The 21,237-nt window shown below is 46.0% G+C and overlaps 1 protein-coding gene across 1 annotated transcript in view; it reads right to left on the bottom strand.

Annotated features, from left to right (window-relative positions):
* Positions 1 to 21,237, bottom strand: part of LOC308437146 (uncharacterized protein) — a gene marked incomplete at its 5' end in the record, with an annotated part of 152,625 nt that overhangs the window by 108,952 nt on the left and 22,436 nt on the right. Inside the window, 5 exons of the mRNA XM_080938202.1 lie at positions 6,772 to 6,975; positions 7,331 to 7,463; positions 8,132 to 8,244; positions 15,928 to 16,089; positions 19,234 to 19,335. Of these exons, the coding sequence (XP_080794328.1) occupies positions 6,772 to 6,975; positions 7,331 to 7,463; positions 8,132 to 8,244; positions 15,928 to 16,089; positions 19,234 to 19,335 (714 nt within the window). The remainder of the gene's footprint in view (positions 1 to 6,771; positions 6,976 to 7,330; positions 7,464 to 8,131; positions 8,245 to 15,927; positions 16,090 to 19,233; positions 19,336 to 21,237) is intronic.

Raw genomic sequence — 21,237 nt, 5'->3', positions numbered from 1 at the left:
CTTAACTCCTAGTTAGAAACTTAGAAACTGGGGAGGGTGGGCATAAAGAACAGGAAGGAGGGGCAGGTAGGAAAGAAGAGGAGGGAGAGACAGAGAAGAAGGGGTGGGGACAAAGAATGGCAAGAATTAGCCCCAAACTACCAGCAGCTGAAAGAGGTAAGTACACGATCCTCTGGAGAGAAACCGGTCCTGCTGACTCCTCGGCTGTGGACACGTGGTACCCAGACCTGTGGCAGTCATTACTGCCAGGAACTGTTCACCCACTTTGAAGTGCCTTGTGGCAACTCTAGAAACTATCACAATTAGGAAATATTTCAACTGGATCCTGAGAATCTTTGAATCGTTCTCAGTCATTTTGGCCAGAGCTGCATAAAGATGACCAACCTGTCCCTGTTGCTGCCTGTGGGATTGCAGCTCCGTTTTAATAGACTGCTCCTTGCCCCACCTTTAAGTTTTCACAGTCAAATGAAAAATCCTCTTCCTAAAGGCTTTCTGTACAATATTGTTCTTAGAGGAGTAGCAGGACAAGGAGGGTAGTAATTAGTGTAATAGGACCTTTGGAATGATTCATACATGTCTGTCTATCTGTCTGTCTGTCTCTGTCTGTCTGTCTCTCTGTCTCTCTCTCTTTGTGTGTGTGAGTGAGTGAGAGAGAGAGAGAGAGAGAGAGAGAGAGAGAGAGAGAGAGAGAGAGAGACTGTACAGCTTACAGGATTTGATTCTATCATGTGAGTTCCTGGGAGCAAACCCAGGGTATCAGACTTGGTGGCAAGCACCTTCACCCACAGAGCCATCTCACTGGGATGAGGGATCTTTAAAAGAGACCAAAGATATCATTCGCTCACGTTATCTCTTGCTTTAAGCATGTTATCACTGAAGATGGTTGGCTGTTCTGCACTTCAACAGCTCGGCGATGCACCGCACAGAGCTCCTCTCTGTCCTCTTCTTAGAATCTAAATGTGCTGTTGTGAGCTGAGTCTTGCTTTTGGCAGGTATAGATTAAATAAATATTGTCAATGTCAAAGTAAAAAGCCAGGTGTCTGCAGCCAATCATCAGACTGAGCACAAACCCCAGGGGAGGAGCTAGAGAAAGAATTTAAAGAGCTGAAGGGTTTACAACCTCATAGGAAGAACAACATTATCAACCAACCAGACCCCCCAGAGTTCCCAGGGACTAAACCACCAAACAAAGAGTACACATGGAGGGACCCATGGCTCTAGCTATATATGTAGCAGAGGATGACATTGTCTGGCATCAATAGGAGGAGAGGCTCTTGGTCCTGTGAAGGCTTGTTTCCCCAGTGTAGGGGAACGCCAGGGTGGGTGGGTGGAAGGGGAAGCATCCTTATAGAAGCATGAGAAAGGGGGATGGGAGAGGGGGAACCAGGAAAGGGAATAACTTTCCATTACATTTGTGCTAGTTTTGTATACTGCTGTTCTGTGCCTACAACAGAGCCCAGCATACTTGTGGGAGGAAGGGAAGGAAGGCTTGGCTTGCAGTCTATGGAACAGATAAGCAGAGAGTGGGGCAAAGCTGTGTGCTGGATCCCATGACAAGCTGAATAGCCATTGGATGAGGCTCTCATCCTGCACAGAGATATATATAAAGAAGTACTTTCCAGAGAGATGCTTGGAATGAACTCTTGAGTCAGAATATACGCTGCCATGGGGAGAATGGGAGGACAGAGATGCCCAGAAGTCTGGATGGTTCTGTCAAATCAGAGGAGGGTCAGACCCTACCTCATGGAGCCCATAAAGATGGTAGAGGGAAATGAAGCTGGACAATTTGGCAGGAACTAGAATATGCTCATCCTTTCAAATGTCACAGACTAGCTTGGGCTTTATCTTGTAATCTCAAGGACTTGTAATCTTGTAATCATCAAGAACTCCTAGCAAAATACCAAGCATGATTATTACATTTGGCTAAGAAGACCCCGAGAAACTTATAAAGCAATGCTGGAGACACTTTTCCCTTTAAAATTCTCCATTTCCCACTTCTTTAGGGACAGGGTCCCACATCTAAGGAGTGCCTAACCCCTCATGGTCTGTCTCTTTCTAAAGGCCTCACCTCCCAGCACTTCCTCTTAACAGCCTTACGTTGCCCCCGAACTCACCACAGGCTGCTAGGCTCCCATGACTCAGGAGTCACTTGCAAGGTTTAACACCAGGAGAAGCCTGCTGTTCCTCCTACCATGCCATGTTAAGTTGGCATATAAAATGACAAGGTGGCCGGGATAGACCACAGATGACTCCTTTTTCTAGGGCTGTTATTGAAAACAGTCATTAATAGTAACCCAAGATTTCCTTGTGGGATCAAAACAGGGGTGAAAGCAATGTGATGGGGAAGGGGAAATGTCTCTCTCAGAAGCTTCACCCATATCCAGTAAAATAGCTTGTCTTGCTTTCAATAGCTTAGTTAGGCTTGATAGGGTTATCACAGCAGATTGGTGTCCAGCCTCTTTTTCACCCCACCCTTCAGGGCTAGATATCTAGTGTAAATATTGAATCCTACTAAAGGTTCTGACAGAAGGTACTGCCTGGTATGTCTCACACTAAAGCAATAGGTTTCTTGTATGGTGTCGTGATTATCATTTAAGAGAAAACAGAAACGACACACTGCAAAGCCCCAAGACACTCATCCTACAGTCAACAGGAGAAGTTGGCATTTGTCTCCCCTCCATCCCCTCATTTCTATTTCTCACCCCAACCCGGAACAAACAAAACTGGCAAGAACCTTTTAGTGAGGACAGTTTTGAAAACGTCTGCTAGCATAGCATCATCATCATAGCTGTAGCAGGAGCAACATAGGAAAGAGAAAGATGGGTTTATGTTGCATGGGTGTTAGTTTGAAGACAGTATTGAGCTTCCTCCAAAGGTCCAGGAAGGATAAGTCAATGCAGCCTGTGATCGAGCTCAAGGGAGCAAGGGATGAAGGAGTGGGATGCGCAAAGTGGATCTGAGTGTGTGTGGGCGTGGTCAGAGGCATGAGAGCTTGAGGAGGAAGAGTGCTGGCCTATGTGGATTGGTGTCTATATGCAGGTGGGGGCAGGCACAAGATAAGGCAAGGCCTGTGACTGGGCAGTGAAAAAGAAAGGTGGGGGCAGAGTCTTTGAGAGGCGGGAGAGATCAGGAGGAAAGAGGGAAGAGGAGAAAATGGAGGAGGAGGAGGAAAAAGATGACCCACCCCTGTATGGCTTTAAATAGCCACAGGGAGCTATAAATACCTTATAAGAGATGGATATTATAGGGCAATTTGTCTTATCCAGGTGGGCAGTTTATATCAATATCAATCGGCTCTGAGTTTATTTTGTGGATACTTTGTGGGGTGAGAATTTACTGATATAAATCTGATTGATAAATTACAAGCATCAAGAGTTTTGACTTTTGTTGGGTTACAGGGAGTTGTGACAATAACCACAAGGGGTGGATGCTGGGAATGTGAGCAGAGTCCACAGCAGAGAGCCACCATGAGAGGGCGACCGCTGCTGGGGCCAGAGAGTAGCCGGAGCTAGTGCAGCCTGGAGACTTCTTACCTGGTCTTAAAAGTTTTACTGCTATAGGCCTACATATTGAGTGGAAGACTCTAAGTGATGGGGTGAGGGAAAAAAATACTCCCCAGAATCCAGAGAGGCCCTGTCCAATACGATGCCCTCCAGAGAGCTAACCTGCTCTCTGTAGATAATATACACTCTCGCACCACTGATTTATTTTTAGTAGTGATTGCAAGTGAGAAGAATGTATCTTTCACATGGAGTTATGTGGGTTATATCAAAATTAGTTTCACGCTTCTTTGCATGGTTTAAATGTAGTTACTAGGAAATTTCAAATTATATACATGGTTCTTATTATGCTTCTGCTACCCAGAGAGCTGTCTAGACTCTGTATATATGAGCAGCATTTAACAGGAAAATCCCCTGTTTTACAGATACAGAAGGCATATGTGAGGGGCCACAGTTCAGAATATAACTCGTTTGAACCTAGATACGTTTTATTTATTTGTTTGTATGTTTATTTATTTACTTATTTCTTTTTAGATTTTTTTTATTATGTATACAGTGTCCTGCCTGCATATATGCCTGATGCCAGAAAAGGGCACCAGATCCCATTACAGATGGTTGTGAGCCACCACATGGTTGCTGGGAATTGAACTCATGACCTTTGGGGAAAAAGCAGCCAGTGTTCTTAACCCCTGAGCCATCATCTCTCCAACACCCATAACTTTTGATTTTTATATTTGTCAACCTAATGCCATTTACCTTAACATTTTAAATTCAACTTTAAGACATGTATTTATTGCATGTGTGTGCATGGGTGCTCGTGCCACAGAGTGTGTGAATGCACATATATACAGCACAAGTGTGGAGATCAGAGGTCAACTTACAGCAGTTGGTTTTTTCCTTGTCCCATGTTGGTCTTAGGGATTATACTGCGGCCATCTGTTTCAAAGGCAACCAGCTTTGCCCAATGAGCCATCCTGCTCATCCTTTAACTCCTTCAATTTTGAGTTGGTCCCACTATGCAACCCAGCATGGGCTCAAACTCATGATCCCTCCAGAGTACTTGCTTTACAGGTGTGTATAAAGCACTATGCCTAGTATCTTTGGGAAAACAGAGGTTAGACTGTCTTATGTAGCCAGGGTTGGCCCCCAGCTGAAGAAGATCTTAAACTCCAGATATTTCTACCTGGGCCTCAGAGTGCTGGGGTTATAGCTAAGTGCCTCCATGTTTGGCTTAATCAAGTGTCGTTCTTAAAGGCTTGAAAAGAAAAAGGGGACCAAAAGGTACATGGCACATGACCAGAGAGTCCTGTAAGAATTTTGTGAGAAGACTTTTGAGATGCAGGCCAAGAGAGAAAAGGATCCTTCTAAGTCTGTTCATTATGACACTCCAACTACCCAGTGGTTCGATTCTTCTTTCCTCCTGCTGTGGTTCCAGTGGACGCTGCCAGGGATTTTTGTTCATTTGCTCAGCTTTGACACCGGATCTCAAACTCTTCTGCTCAGTCTCCCTGGGGCTGTGATTACACAGTCACCTCACTCAGAGTTTGGTTGTAATTCCAAGGTCAATCCTTGTCCTCTACATTCTCACTAATGTACATCAATTTCGCTACATTCTCACACACATACATCAATTTCGCTACATTCTCATTAATATACATCAATTTTGTTACATTCTCACTAATATATACTAATTTCACTACATTCTCACTAATATACATTAATTTCACTACATTCTCACACACATACATCAATTTCGCTACATTCTCATTAATGTACATCAATTTTGTTACATTCTCACTAATATATACTAATTTCACTACATTCTCACTAATATACATTAATTTCACTACATTCTCACACACATACATCAATTTCGCTACATTCTCATTAATGTACATCAATTTTGTTACATTCTCACTAATATATACTAATTTCACTACATTCTCACTAATATACATTAATTTCGCTACAATCTCACACACATACATTAATTTTGCTACATTCTCACACACATACATTAATTTCGCTACATTCTCACACACATACATCAATTTCGCTACAATCTCACACACATACATCAATTTCGCTACATTCTCACTAACATACATTAATTTCGCTACAATCTCACACACATACATCAATTTCGCTACATTCTCACTAACATACATTAATTTCGCTACAATCTCACACACATACATTAATTTTGCTACATTCTCACTAACATACATTAATTCCCTGCATTTTCACTAACGTACTGTACAATGGAACAAGTTTCTATATTTTCATAAATGCACAGAATATGCTTCTACCCCCTGCTTATTGCCCACTTGTCTGTAGCTCCCAGCCTCAGCCTTCACTTCTGAGTGGTTCTTCTGTATCAGGTTTATTTTGCTTATCATGACCTTGCCAGCTGTTACTGATATAGAAAACAAAGTTTCTAGAGGCTCCGAGACTTTTCCAAAACACCCCATCCTTAGAATGTGAGACCCTAAAGATACAGAAATGGTTAGAGTCAGACTCAGAGATTTTCCAGTCATCCCAAGGCTATGAGATCCCACCTGTGCCTGACAAATAAAAACAATGGCCCAGAGTAATTCCCAGAAAAAAAAACACAGGATATACTGAGTGATAGCCACCTGGCCCTCTAGAAACCCTAGCTAGGGTCCTGACGCATGTCATAGTTAGCTGATGCTCTAATCACCCAAGTCTGAGAAACAAAACAAGGACAAAACTCCTCAAAGTTTTGAAATATATAAACAAGATTCTGAAAATATGAAAACAAAGTTTTAGTGGACAGGCCAAACTATACTGACCAAGCTGAGTTAAGACAAAACAAAAATGACTGCTTTAGGAACGGCTCCCCTACCCCTCCCTGTACTGAATTCCAAGGAGAATGCAAATTGTCAACAACCTTACTACCAAAGTTTCTCTCCCTTTCCTCCCCCTTCCTCTCCTCTTTCTGAAAATTATACTACTGACCAATGGTAAAATAGTAGTTCACCCCCCTCACAAAAAAAGTATAAAAGAGGTGTGCTTTTTAAGTTCCAGTTAACTCTCCCTGTGAGGATGAGCAACCCCGTGTACATGGAATAAAAACCTCTTGTTATTACAGGGCTAGCGTCTAATTGTGCTCTGTGGGTCGCACTCCTGAGCTAAGACTCCTCGGGGTCTTACAACATTACCTTGCCATGTTAACTGACAGTAGGTGCTAAGAAAACACAGGTTGGAAGACGCACTAATCAAAACATCAAAACTCAGGAGAACAGCTCACCTTGTGCTCCGCAGGCGTCCCATGGACATAGTGATGAGCTCCGAGGCCATGTAAGGTGCCCAAGCCTCCTTTTGCCATATTTACCCAAGAACTATCTCCAAGAGTGGGGACCAGGGTCCCCGAAACCAAGGTAAGGCCTGAAGTGTTCATCGTCAAAGTTCGCTCGACTGATCTGAAGAAGTTAAGAACTCCCAAACAGATGCGCTGGAACAGAAAAAGAAGAAAATCACGATGTTGCCCTTTGCCTGAGCCTTCGCCTGATCCCAACCCACAGAGCCATACTTGATGGGGACCTCAAGTGGGCAGACCTACGGAGGAGAAAGAAGGACACCATCCCTGGAAGACACTGATTTCTCTCTCTTTCTCTCGCTCTCTCTCTCTCTCTCTCTCTCTCTCTCTCTCTCTCTCTCTCTCTCTCTCTCTCTCTCTCACACACACACACACACACACACTCAAGAGTTGAAAGTGTGGAACTGTTGCTATTAAAGGCAGGGACAGTCCCATGGTAGACAATCAGGCATCTTCAGTTTGTGAAGCCAGGTGTGTCATCATCACCGACCTGTAGCTCCCGGATGTGCAGGTGGCGCAGACACAGAAAGGACAAGTAGGCCCCTCTCATCAGGACGGGATTCCTGTCAGCCTCAGTCCCGTCACCCAAACCCAGCAGCTGCAGGGCCATGGCATAATTGTACCTTTAGCACACAGACGAGAAAAGAGAAGCACTTCTCAGGTCAGACCTTAGGAAATCTACACAGCCCATGGGCTGTGAGGCTCAACTGAAGGGGATCTTTAGAAAGGCAGAAGGAAAATGCTAGCTCAGTTTGCATTAGTTACCCATTGGAAAGACACAGTCCTGAGGAGAAACATGAATTCAGATACATTAACATGCTAACATGTGTGATGATTTATATATGCTTGGACCAGGAAATGGCACTATTAGGTGTGGCCTTGTTGGAGTAGGTGTGTCACTTATGGGCGTAGGCTTTAAGACCCTAGTCCTAGCTACCTGGAAGTCAATTTTCTGCTAGCAGCCTTCAGATGAAGACATAGAACTCTCAGCTCCTCCTGCACCATGCCTGCCTGGATGCTGCCCTGCTCCCACCTTGATGATAATGGACTGAATCTATGAACCTGTAAGCCAGCCCCAATTAAATGTTGTCCTGATAAGAGTCACCTTGGTGGGTGTCTGTTCACAGCAATAAAACCCTAACTAAGACACCATGTGAGTTAGTAGCTCTGCTTTTATTTTGACTTCAAATGTTTTTGAGATCACATGTAAGCTACACACTCCTCAGTCGCTCAGTTTCCCCAGAAGTTTTAACCTCATTCCTGTGAATCACCAACGGGAATATTTGATTACCCTGTCTCTGTTTTCTGCTTGCGAGACCCATCTGAACTCGGGCTGGGATGTGGCTTTGCAAGGTCACCGTTGCTGGGCTCCACTGAAAAGCTGTCTTCCTTCACAGTTTCAGCCTATCAAAAAATAGTATCAGTTCAAACACCACGTGATACTAACAAAATCACAGGTCATCAGAGAGTAAATGTCATGATCCAACTCATGTTAGATGTGTTAATAAACGTGTTTTAATCCCAAGCAGTATATGACGATCTAGATTTCTACAAAAATGAGGGAGTAACAGTATCGGCCAGACAAATCTTTCTTTTATTAACAGCTTTTATATAATGGACACTCCATTTCTTGTCTTTTACATGATTCACTTTACAGGAAAAAAAATTGATAAAACTTATTTTCCAAGAACATATATGAAATGGGTAATGGTGGTGCACACCTTTAATCCCAGCACTTGGGAGGCAGAGGCAGGTGGATCTCTGTGAGTTTGAGGCCAGCCTGATCTACATAATGAGTTCCAAGACCCTTGAGTCTCTCTCTTTCTTCGTGTGTGTGTGTGTGTGTGTGTGTGTGTGTGTGTGTGTACAAGTGCATTTGTGAGCCTGCCTGTGTGCTTGAAGATGTGTGTGCACATGCCTGCATGTGCCTGTGGATGCAGGCAGAAGTTGCAGTTGAGCATCAGCTGCCTTGTTCAGTCATTTCTCCACAACCATGCCTTTTCTTTTTTGAGACAATGTCCCTTATGGCTGACTGCAGCCCAAAGTTTAGTAAAAGGGCCCTTGCTTGTATGTGTCTCCCACACTCGTTCCTGGTGGTCAGAAGGCTTTGGTCATCTGTTTTGGATCCCAGGGACAACCATGGAAGTGGTGCTCTCTGTGGTCTGTCCTTAGCCCTCTGAGTTAGAATTCCAAATGGCTACGTTCCTCTTTGACTACAGCAATTGATGAGCCATCCTGGCACTGAGCCACTCAAATGAACTTGACATTTCCAAACCTCCCCTACTAGTTGGTGTGATGAATGGGGAGGGGCACGGGAAGAAAGGGTCCAAGTTCCAGCCATATCCCAGAAGTAGGTTCCCAAGCCCAGCTCTCTGCCCTCCTTTTGAATAGGGCCAAGACAGCTAAGTCGACATTTCTGGCCATGTGATCTCAGGTATAGTGGCCAAACTTGTTGAAACTTCATGACAAACAGAGTTGCCCAAGGATTCAATGAAACAGAGTTGGCAATTAGTTCTGTGCTTTTCTACCTATGCTCAGATGTTCTAGGAAGGTGTGTGTGTGTGTGTGTGTGTGTGTGTGTGTGTGTGTGTGTGTCATTTGATCCCTTGCCAGTCTGTTTTACCATGAACAACAGACAAATTAACTTTAATGGATGTCATTCCCAAGACTGTACGTGAGGGGTGTTTTGCCTGCTCAGCCCGTGGCTGCAGTTCAACACGGATCATGTGACCCCAGAAGGGAAGCTCTGAGCATTATCCTTACTCTGATGGTATTGTGAGCTTTTCAGTTGCTTCAGAGATTGGCAGAGCCCAAAGTGCATCCAAATGTCATGAAAGACACTTGGAAGAACGCTAAACTAAAGCGCTGAGGTGTCGTGGATTGCCAGAAAAGAAGCAAGCACGAAGCAATGGCCCAGCATCCTCTGGGGAACAGGAGACTCTCTGGGAAGCACAGGGCTGGGCAGGGATGGGCAGACCAAGGTGTCAGAGATGCTGTCTTGCTCTTTCTTTCCAGACAGACAGCTCCTTGCCCTTGACCATGTCTACAACGGTTGTTCTACAACATGGCTGAGCTCGTGGGCTTTCTACTGACTGTAAACCTCACTTCCTTCTTAAAGGTTGGCAGAAACAGTGGGTTGGAATGTAAAATCAGAAGAAGAATTACAGGAACAATCTATTGCACATCTCCGCACCCTCATGCACCTACAGCTTTCTCGTGTTTGTTCCCAGGCAGAACTGCCTTGTAGCCAGGATGTAAATGGAACATTTAAAATCGGTGTTATTTCACTTTATGCAGCCAGGGCTGAGTTGTACTTTCTTCCACCTTCCTGCATTTCCCAAATTTTCCTGTGATAAATATACATCCCTACTATTCTCAGATAATAGTTAGCTTTTAGATGCATATCATACACATTTAGGATGTGTAAGTCTATGACATGGGTATGCACATGTCTTATCATATATGTGGAATTCATAGGACACCTTTCAAGAGTCAATTCTCTCTTTCCACCATGGGTTCTGGTGACCACACCCAGGTCATCAGATTTTATGTGGCAAGCAGTTACACCCACTAAGCCATCTTGCTAGTCTAGATATATTCATTTTTATTTATTTATAATTCGATTTATTTTATGTTTTAATGTGCATAGGTGTTTCACCTGCATGGAATTCTGTATACCTGGTGTGTGCCTACTGTTCTCAGAGGCCAGAAGAAGGCATTTGATCCTTTGGAACTGGAGTTATAGGTGGTTGTGTGCCTCCGTGTGGATACTGGGAATTGAACCAAGATCCTCTGGAAGAGTCGCCTGTGCTCTTAACCATTGAGCTAGGTGTCCAGCCCAGAAACGGTTTACTTTTAAAAAGAAATATCCTATTGGATTTGATGAGGAACACCAAGAAAAAAGCCCTTTGTCTTGTCAGTCTTGATTATGGGAGCTGCCATGTACTAAACTCTAAGTGGGCCTCATACTGACTCCAGCCATCTCTGCCGTCACTCTGGAGGGGCGATAGGTGGGCATCTCTGGTGTGTAGCCCCTGAGAACGGGCAAAGGCTCTACCGCTGCTCATAGGCGCTGCAGCCTGGGTCTGGTTCTTCCTGCCCTGAACCACTCCATGAGGTTCCAGCTCATGCCGGTTCTTTACACATCACCAGCAGAAGAAAAGCATTCAGTGTTTGCTCTCTCCGGGAGGTGGCTGAGAAACAGGTCGTAGGATCTGGAGCTGCTGTACAGCATGGCTGGCCTGTCCTGTGTCCTGATTGGGATTATAGCCAAAACCTGCTGTTCATCTGATCGGGGCTAGTTCGGGTGACAATAATAGACCAACCTGATGCTTTTCCTTATTTCCCAAATCCAGACCTTGGAGTCAATACAGAATTAGAATTGCATTAGGAAAGAAAGCCTTTGGTATTAATGGCAAATAGAAACTGAAATCAAACAGCAACTGAGTAAACTAAGCGATACCTGGGTGAACTAATCCATGTCAAAATGCACGGAGGAGCCAGAATGCTCACCCCTGGCTGATGGAGGAAGTGTGTCTTCTGTGCTGGAAACTTGGCTTCTGTGTCTATTCTAACATAACACAAACTTAAGAAGAGCAAGCCTATGCCTTTCCCCATTCCCTGCTGGGAACTCAACCCAGGTCTAAACTATGTCAGTCAAGCACTCCTAAGCCATACACAGAGCCTGTAGGTCTAGGTTGGGTTCTATCTATTTATGGGGCTTTGTTTCGTTGTTGAGATAAGATCTCACCATGTACCCTAGGCTAGCCTGGAGATCATTATATAGCCTCTGATTCTTGATTTTCTGGTCTCTGGTTCCCTTGTGCTGGGATTATAGGCCTGTACCATCTTATCTGATTTAAGGATGAGAATATGTGTGCACATACATACATGTGCACATACATGTGCGTGCGCACATGCCGATTCATGTATATGTAGAGGTCGGAGATCATTTGTGAATGGCGTTCTTTGGAAACAGTCCATGTTGATTTTGGAGACAAGCTCACTTACTGGCACCTCTCACTCACTGATTAGGTTAGACTGACTGGCCAGCAAGTCCCAGATGTCTGTCTGCTTCAACCTCCTTAGCAGGGATTTCAAGGAGGTACCAGGATTTCAAGGATTTCACCATGTCCAGCTTGCCCTTTAGGCTTCCTTGGCAAGCACTTTATCAGTTGAACTCTTCCCAGTTCCTAGACCTGGTGTTTAGTAAAAGAAGACTTTTGGCCAGAGCTGCTCACGGGTGGCCACATGAGCTGTAACATACTAGGGAAGTGGTGTGATATAAGCACACTATTGAAAAGTACAGCAGAGAGGCTAGGGAGATGGCTCAGTCAGCCGAGCTGTCAAACATGGAGAGCGCAGCACCTGTGAAACCCTCTGCACCTCTGTGAAACCCTAAGCACCTCTGTGAAACCCTCAGTACCTCTGTGAAACCCTCAGCACCTCTGTGAAACCCTCAGCACCTCTGTGAAATCCTCAGCACCCGTGTAAAAACCTTCAGTACCTCTGTGAAACCCTCAGCACCTCTGTGAAACCCTCAGCACCTCTGTGAAACCCTCAGCACCTCTGTGAAACCCTCAGCACCTCTGTGAAACCCTCAGCACCTCTGTGAAACCTCAGTACCTCTGTGAAACCTCAGTACCTCTGTGAAACCTCAGCACCTCTGTGAAACCCTCAGTACCTCTGTGAAACCTCAGTACCTCTGTGAAACCTCAGTACCTCTGTGAAATCCTCAGTACCTCTGTGAAATCCTCAGTACCTCTGTGAAATCCTCAGCACCTCTGTGAAATCCTCAGCACCTCTGTGAAACCTCAGTACCTCTGTGAAACCCTCAGCACCCATGTAAAAACCCTCAGTACCTCTGTGAAACCTCAGTACCTCTGTGAAACCTCAGCACCTCTGTGAAACCCTCAGCACCCGTGTAAAAACCCTCAGCACCCGTGTAAAAACCCTCAGCGCCTCTGTGATACCTTCAGTACCTCTGTGAAACCCTCAGTACCTCTGTGAAATCCTCAGTACCTCTGTGAAACCCTCAGTACCTCTGTGAAATCCTAAGTACCTCTGTGAAATCCTCAGTACCTCTGTGAAATCCTAAGTACCTCTGTGATACCTTCAGTACCTCTGTGAAACCCTCAGTACCTCTGTGAAATCCTCAGCACCTCTGTGAAATCCTCAGCACCCGTGTAAAAACCTTCAGTACCTCTGTGAAACCCTCAGCACCTCTGTGAAACCCTCAGCACCTCTGTGAAACCCTCAGCACCTCTGTGAAACCCTCAGTACCTCTGTGAAACCCTCAGCACCTCTGTGAAACCCTCAGCACCTCTGTGAAACCCTCAGCACCTCTGTGAAACCCTCAGCACCTCTGTGAAACCCTCAGCACCTCTGTGAAACCCTCAGCACCTCTGTGAAATCCTCAGCACCCGTGTGAAAACCTTCAGTACCTCTGTGAAACCCTCAGCACCTCTGTGAAACCCTCAGCACCTCTGTGAAACCCTCAGCACCTCTGTGAAACCCTCAGCACCTCTGTGAAACCCTCAGTACCTCTGTGAAACCTCAGTACCTCTGTGAAACCTCAGTACCTCTGTGAAACCTCAGTACCTCTGTGAAATCCTCAGTACCTCTGTGAAATCCTCAGCACCTCTGTGAAACCTCAGTACCTCTGTGAAACCCTCAGCACCCATGTAAAAACCCTCAGTACCTCTGTGAAACCTCAGTACCTCTGTGAAACCTCAGCACCTCTGTGAAACCCTCAGCACCCGTGTAAAAACCCTCAGCACCCGTGTAAAAACCCTCAGCGCCTCTGTGATACCTTCAGTACCTCTGTGAAACCCTCAGTACCTCTGTGAAATCCTCAGTACCTCTGTGAAACCCTCAGTACCTCTGTGAAATCCTAAGTACCTCTGTGATACCTTCAGTACCTCTGTGAAACCCTCAGTACCTCTGTGAAATCCTCAGCACCTCTGTGAAATCCTCAGCACCCGTGTAAAAACCTTCAGTACCTCTGTGAAACCCTCAGCACCTCTGTGAAATCCTCAGTACCTCTGTGAAACCCTCAGCACCTCTGTGAAACCCTCAGCACCTCTGTGAAACCCTCAGTACCTCTGTGAAACCTCAGTACCTCTGTGAAACCTCAGTACCTCTGTGAAACCTCAGTACCTCTGTGAAATCCTCAGTACCTCTGTGAAATCCTCAGCACCTCTGTGAAACCTCAGTACCTCTGTGAAACCCTCAGCACCCATGTAAAAACCCTCAGTACCTTTGTGAAACCTCAGTACCTCTGTGAAACCTCAGCACCTCTGTGAAACCCTCAGCACCCGTGTAAAAACCCTCAGCACCCGTGTAAAAACCCTCAGTGCCTCTGTGAAACCCTCAGCACCTCTGTGATACCTTCAGTACCTCTGTGAAACCCTCAGTACCTCTGTGAAATCCTCAGTACCTCTGTGAAACCCTCAGTACCTCTGTGAAATCCTAAGTACCTCTGTGAAATCCTCAGTACCTCTGTGAAATCCTAAGTACCTCTGTGATACCTTCAGTACCTCTGTGAAACCCTCAGTACCTCTGTGAAATCCTCAGTACCTCTGTGAAACCCTCAGTACCTCTGTGAAACCCTCAGCACCCGTGTAAAAACCCTCAGTACCTCTGTGAAACCCTCAGTACCTCTGTGAAATCCTCAGTACCTCTGTGAAATCCTCAGTACCTCTGTGAAATCTGTGCTGTTTGCCTGGAAAAGTCTTAACAGCCAGGTGAGACCTGGCAGATGCAGTTAACCTCAAACTGGGGCTCTGGTGAGAACGGTGGAACAGAGACCAGGGCAGACACAATTGCCTCCGTCTACTGGAAGCATCCGGTTGGATTCACCATAGGAACCTATAATACGAGTGGCAATAACGTTTATGTAACTTTTCTGTAAGCCTTGACTACAACTGAGGAATCATTTATTAAACTGTGGAAGCCTTAAAGAAAGCTGTAGGGATAGGGCGAACGGATTCCCTCAGAGGTGGCACCACATAAACTAAGGATTGCCTCCTCTCGTAGACATCAAGGTGGCCTGAGGTCTGCCCTCCTCTGCACAGGGTGTCCTAGAGAAAAATATTCAGCACAGTTCTTGGCTGCGACTTGCAAACTTCAGAGCTCCTGACACCTGCTCAGCATCTGATGTGGTACCGTGAGTCCTTGTGGGGCTTGGTTTTGTGCAAAGTGACAAATGCTTAGAGAGCTCACAAAATATGGCTCTGGAAAACTCAACTAAAAAAAAAAAATGGTTGCTGACACCGAATTTCTTCAACAGTACTGTCTTCCCCGTGCTCAGAAAGTTCTTTCCCGGGCAGTTGTGTGGCTGGCTCCTCTTCATCTGTCAGGTCTTACAGACACAACACCCTGCCTTGGATGGAACTGGGATGCGCTCCCTGGGAGAGCATATCTGTTTCATATATAGTTCAATGTTTGGAAATATCATGGGAAACTATTATTTCCCATGATATTTTCAAACACCTAACCCCATCCCCTCTCTCTGTCCCTCCCTTGCTCTAATTTGATCTTTTCCTTCCTCAATCTACCCCACACACTGCTGCCACACAAATCCCCCTAAGACACCCTTCTGTGTATATTGAATCCCTTACAGGACAAGGCAATCTTGGGTCTAGAGTTCATGGTGTTCATAACGTGTCTTTCCTTCTGCATTGAGCTGCAAGGCTGCTGTTTGTATTAAGTCTCTTCTTGTTTTTGGTCTTTCCCATAGCACACAGTGCTGTTCTGCTAACAGCACACAGGGTCCCATTGGCTGGGCACACAACTCTCAGCCTCGCTGCTGCGGATCTGTGGAAGCCTTTGGCTGAAGGAATGAGAGCAAGACAGTGCATATCCGTACGTTCCTCTCCCTGAGTAGCACCACCTCCCTCTTATTCTTGTTTATTCTGAGTTATTATATAATCGGTATATCTTTATTATTATTATTATTAAATGTGATGCTATTATATAACTCACCTGCATAGATAATAGAACTTGGATGCAGAGGGTGGACTACTAAAGGAGACACACGGGGCCAAAGGGAGCAACAGGCAAATGGACCATGTGTTCCTGTCCTACCTGGTAGAGCTTGGGGTTGTTATAAATACTCTGCCAGACGTGGTCATAGTTGCATGGATGCCGAGTCTGGGAAGTTGGGAGGGATGGGTGGTGCAGAGACATAGGCACTGTCTTTGCAGCGTGGTCCTGGAGTACTTGCATGACTCGTGTGGGGTCAGAAATCTTAAACAGAGCAGGGGGAAGAGATGGTTAGTAGGTACAAGAAAGCCATTTGTTTCTTTTTTAAGACTTATTTGTTTTGTGTGTGTGTGTGTGTGTGTGTGTGTGTGTGTGTGTGTGTGTGTGTAGGTGGGTGGGTGTCGTGGTATATATGTGCAGGTCAGAGGACAATTTTGACCATCATGTGCATCTAAGGGATCAAACTCAAGTTGTCAGGCTCAGAAGCAAGTGCCTTTACGCACTGAGCCATCTCACTGGCCCCATGTCTCCAGCAAGAATCTGGAAGGAGCCTTAAGTGGGTCTCCACTCTGTTACAAACGTGCTAAGTGGGTCTCCACTCTGTTACAAACGTGCTAAGTGGGTCTCCACTCTGTTACAAACGTGCAGGCTGGGGATACAGCATGAACGGGTGCTCACCTGCCAAGCATGCAATTACAGGCTCTCTCTCCGGCACCACGTGAACCTGGGTGGTACACACCTGCGATCCCAGCACTTCAGGGTTATACGGCAGAGGATCAGAAGTTTCAGGTCTTCCTCAGCTACGTAAGTGGGTTTGAGGCCAGACTAGGCTACAGGGGACCCCACATTAAAGATTAATTGCACTCAAACACTATGGTTACCCAAATACCTCCATCCACTTGATAGCGTGTAAATTCAGATATGTGTGCCAGCTTATTTACAATTCAGATGGCATCCTCAGCCAGTGCTACCCCAGTGACAAGAGAACCCCCATCAGCTCTTGGTGCAAATTGCAAATCTGTCCTCTTAGGAAGCTGCAGGAGACGAAGAAGAAGGCAGCAGGGTGGCGTGAGGCAGCCCTTGCTTCCCAAGGACACAGACGCGAACCCATCTCCCTGACTTCTTGCCAGCCTGATGCCATGCTAATCACATTTCCTCCTGGATTGCTGTAGCATGTCCAGCGTAATGCAAGTTTAGGTGGAAAAATCATTATGAAATTCACACAGAATCTCAAAGATCTCCCCAAGAGCCAAGTAGTTTAAAAGGGGGAAAGGTTGTGGGGCCCGCAGTCGCAGAAAGTATTACAGATACATAGTCATCAAAATAATGAGGCATCGGCATAAGGAAGGGCTACAGGCCGATGGAGCTCAGGGTGAATGCAGAGGCTGCCAAGGGGGAGAAGACACGGTCTGCAGTTACGGCGCAGGAGAACCAAGTAGCCAGATGCAGAGCAGCGAGGCTTTATTCTCATGTGCAGAAACTAACTTCAAATGAATTGCAGACAAAAAGTGAACCCCCTAAAAATATAGAACTCTCAGAAGAAAACAGAAAAGTTTCATAATATGAAAGTTGGCAATTTTATATGAGTTAATTTTTTTAGGTTTATTTTATTTAATGTATTTGAGTGTTTTACCTGCATATATGTATGTGTACCACATATGTGTCTGGTGCCCCTGGAGGTCAGAAAAGAGCATCAGATGCCCTGGAACTGGAGTTACAGGTGGTTGTGAGCCTTCATATAAGGACTGGAAAACCAACTCAAGTCCATTTCAAGAGCAATAAACCCTTTAAGGGAGGTGCCTTGTCTCTAGCCCCTGGGCTACCTGACTTGTTACTGTTGGGTTTTGAGAAAGTAGCCTATAGACAGCAGAAAAACACTTTCTAGTCATATGTCTGATAAAGGAAATGCAATATATAAAGAGCTCCTGCAATCTAACAGCATAACGTAATTGCTGAGTAAAATTTAAAATCAGGGCAAAAGACTCGAACAGACACATCCTAAATGAGATAATGTACAAACAGCCAAGAAGCATATGGAAACATCCCAAAGGTCACCTGAGGAATGCGTCTTCCCTCACAGCCATTGGGAAGGCACTACTGAATAAGTGGGGATAGACATAACTGGGGAGGGTCTTGCAAAACTGCAGTACCTGTCTACTGTTGTTCGCTACAACAAACACCCTAGTTCCTGAAAGTTAAAGTGTGATTCAGCTACTTCACTTCTGAATATACACCCAAAAGAATCGAAGACAGGACCTCAGATATCTGCACAGCTGTGTCCAGACATAACAGTATCCCATGAGATCTACCAACAGGCAGATGAACAGACCTTGGTAGATACTAACAAGGGATTACTATTCGGCCTTGCAAGAGAAAAAACTTCTGATAAATGTTCCAACATGAATGCCCCTAAAAGACATTGTGCTAGTAAGAAGTAAGCCAGTCACAAAAGGGTTAAGTAATGCCTGAGGAACCTCATCTGAGGTTTCTAAAGAGCCAAACCCATTAGAAGAGGAACTAGGGTGGTTGTTAGGAGAGCTGGGGGGTTGTTCAGTGTGGGCAGTGTATCAGGGCTGCAGGATAAGAATGTTCTGGAGAGGCATTGCCCAACAGTGTGAACATGTGTATGGACAATGAATTCTGTACTTAAGGCAGCTAAGACAGTGAACTTCTTGGGAACCGATTTGTACCCAACCTTGTTTCAGAGATGACGGAGTTGAAGTCAAAGCATCAATAACACGTGTAGCTCGGCACTGAAGCAAAGACCCAGTTCTTTTTGACAGTTTTTTGTTTGTTTGAAGACAGGATTTTATGTCACCCTGGCTGTCCTGAAACGTTTAGACTGGGCTGGTCTGGAACCCACAGAGATCCATTTGCCTGTGCTTTTTGAGTTCTGAGATTAAAGGTGTGCATGTGTTATCAAATGCATGGAGTTGACAATTTTTATTCTCTCCCAAAAGCTAGCTAGATTTTTAAAGTTTGCCTATTAGATCAGAAAGTTCTCAATAAGAGGTGAGAAAGGTGTCGCTGAGGTTAAGAACCCTGGCTGCTCTTCTAGAGGACCCAGGTTCAATTCCTAGCACCTACCAGATGGCTCACAATTATCTATAACTTCAGTCTTGGGAGACCCAACAGCCATTTCTGAGCTTTGTGACATTAGGCACACCCATGGTGCACAGAAACTGTGCACGCAAAACATCCATGACTTTAAAAAATAAATTTTTTAAAATTTCAAGAAAAAAAAGGTACAAAAATGAAGTCTTCAGAGTGGACCCATGTCAATGGGTTGTTGCTTGTTTTTGTTTGTTTTGTTTTGTTTTGTGTTTTAAAGAGAAAGAAAATCTCATAGTTTTTGAGGATGACATTTACAAGCTTCTTGCCCATAATAGAATATAACTATTTTCTTACCTTCAAAAACTTTGACTGGAGGTGAATTAGCTCATCTATTCTCTGACATTCTTTGAGTCTGGTCAACATCTTCTTCTGCCAAGGATCACATTTTGGCTTGACCTAATGGATGAACAAGTTCATGGGTCTCAACAAAAGCCACACTGACAAAGATCCGAGGACCTGCCAAAATGGATCTCATGTCCCGACTTGAAGGTTTGCTGGTGTGGGTGGGGACTGCACCAGTCGCGGAGCTGTGGAAAGGCCAGCAGTTTCTTTTGGCCTAAGCCAAATAGGAGTTCCCTCCAGATTCATATTTCAGCCCGAATAGATATGCTCAGCTTTCTGTGTGCAGGAAGACTGCCCGTGACAAGAACAGCTATGAATGCAGCCGCACACGAGATGCTGAGCTTCCTCAAAACCAGGTTTTTTAAAAAGCTTAACTGTGCAGTTCCCATGTCATCTCTGCAGATGACAATGCCACACGTTAGTGTCCAAAGGTTCGACGCTCTTGACTGTTCTGCCCTAGTACCTCCTTAATATCTACGCTTGGAGGTTAATTCTAAGACAGAGGGTCAGCCCCACCTACACTGGCTGCTTGAGTTCAAGCCCAGGTGGAGAACAATCCTGGTTCCTCGCTTTCTTTCAGCCCACTGTTCAGGTTGGACTGTGTCTCTCCATGCTTCATGTTGAAACCCACCCTGTGACATGATGTTGGGAGTAAGTAAGACTTTGGAGGGGATACCTTCATAAAGGTAGAACCCTAGTGAACTGGCCCCTCATAAGAAGCCAGAGGCTGGAGAAAGACTGTGCTCCCTGACCAGACGCCCAGGCGCTCTGCCACCTAGACCAGCAGTAAGAGAGTATCCGGATCCGCCCACCCGGAAAGGCTTTGCTGGCGGACCTGAAGCCAAGAGCTCTTCCACCTAGACCAGCAGTAAGGGAGTTTCCAGATCTGCCCGGAAACGCTGTGCTTGCGGACCAGACGCCCAGACGCTCTGCCACTTGGACCAGCAGATAATCTGGGGCACAGGCCTGGGAAGGCTGTGGTGAGCACCCAGAACACAGACAGTGCTTGGCAGAGGTGCTTGTGACAAAAGTTCCTTTCTGGCCCACAGTAAAGGAGTATCCGGATCCGCCCGGAAACACTGTGCTCCCAGACCAGGTGCCCGGGCACCCTGCCACCTAGACCAGCAGGTAACTTGGGGCACAGACCTAGTGAGGTTGTGCACTAAGTACCCAGAATGCAGGGCGCGCTTGGTGATGGTGCTTGTGGCAAAGGTTCCTTTCAGGCCCACAGTAAGAGAGTACCCAGATCTGCTGGGAAAGGCTGTGCTCCTGGACCCAGGCACCCTGCCACTTGGGCCAGCAGATAACCTGAGGCACATGCCTGGGGAGGCTGGGCGTGAGCACCCAGAACACAGACAGTGCTTGGCGGTGGTGCTTGTGGCAAAAGTTCCTTCCCGGCCCGCAGTAAGGGAGTATCCGGATCTGCCCACCCGGAAAGGCTTTGCCAGTGGACTTGACACCAAGAAGCTCTTCCACCTAGACCAGCAGGTAACCTGGGGTACAGACCTAGTGAGGTTGTGCAGTGAGTACCCAGAGCACAGAGAGTGCTTGGAGGCGGTGTCCCAGACTGTGTCAGAGAGAATCCTGATCTGCCTGGGGAAGGCTGTTCTGGAATATCACTTCCAGGGTGCTTTTACACCCGGACCAGAGGTGAACCTGACACAAAGGCCCAGGGAGGGCACACCATGAGTTCTCAGTGAGCAGAGAGTGCTGTACTCGCTGGAAAAGGGTCCATTTTGTCCTGGAGAAAGAGCCAGGTCCCCACCACTAGTATCAGGACCTGTGGGCACAGGGCTGAGCTCCCAGAGCAGCCTCACAAGAGCTCCCCGACCTGAGCCCACAAAGACAACTGAGTACCTGCCACCAGAACTCACTGCTTGCCCACAAAAAGCTCAGAAGCAATTTTCTTCCTGAGCCCACGGGCCCTCAGATCCACGGGAGAGACAGGTGCCAGTC

This window comes from Micromys minutus (genome assembly GCF_963924665.1).
Source record: "Micromys minutus genome assembly, chromosome: 25".
In the NCBI taxonomy this organism is placed as follows: Eukaryota; Metazoa; Chordata; class Mammalia; order Rodentia; family Muridae; genus Micromys; species Micromys minutus.
Note: the sequence above shows the minus strand (reverse complement) of the source record. Positions and strands in the feature narration are given on the sequence as shown.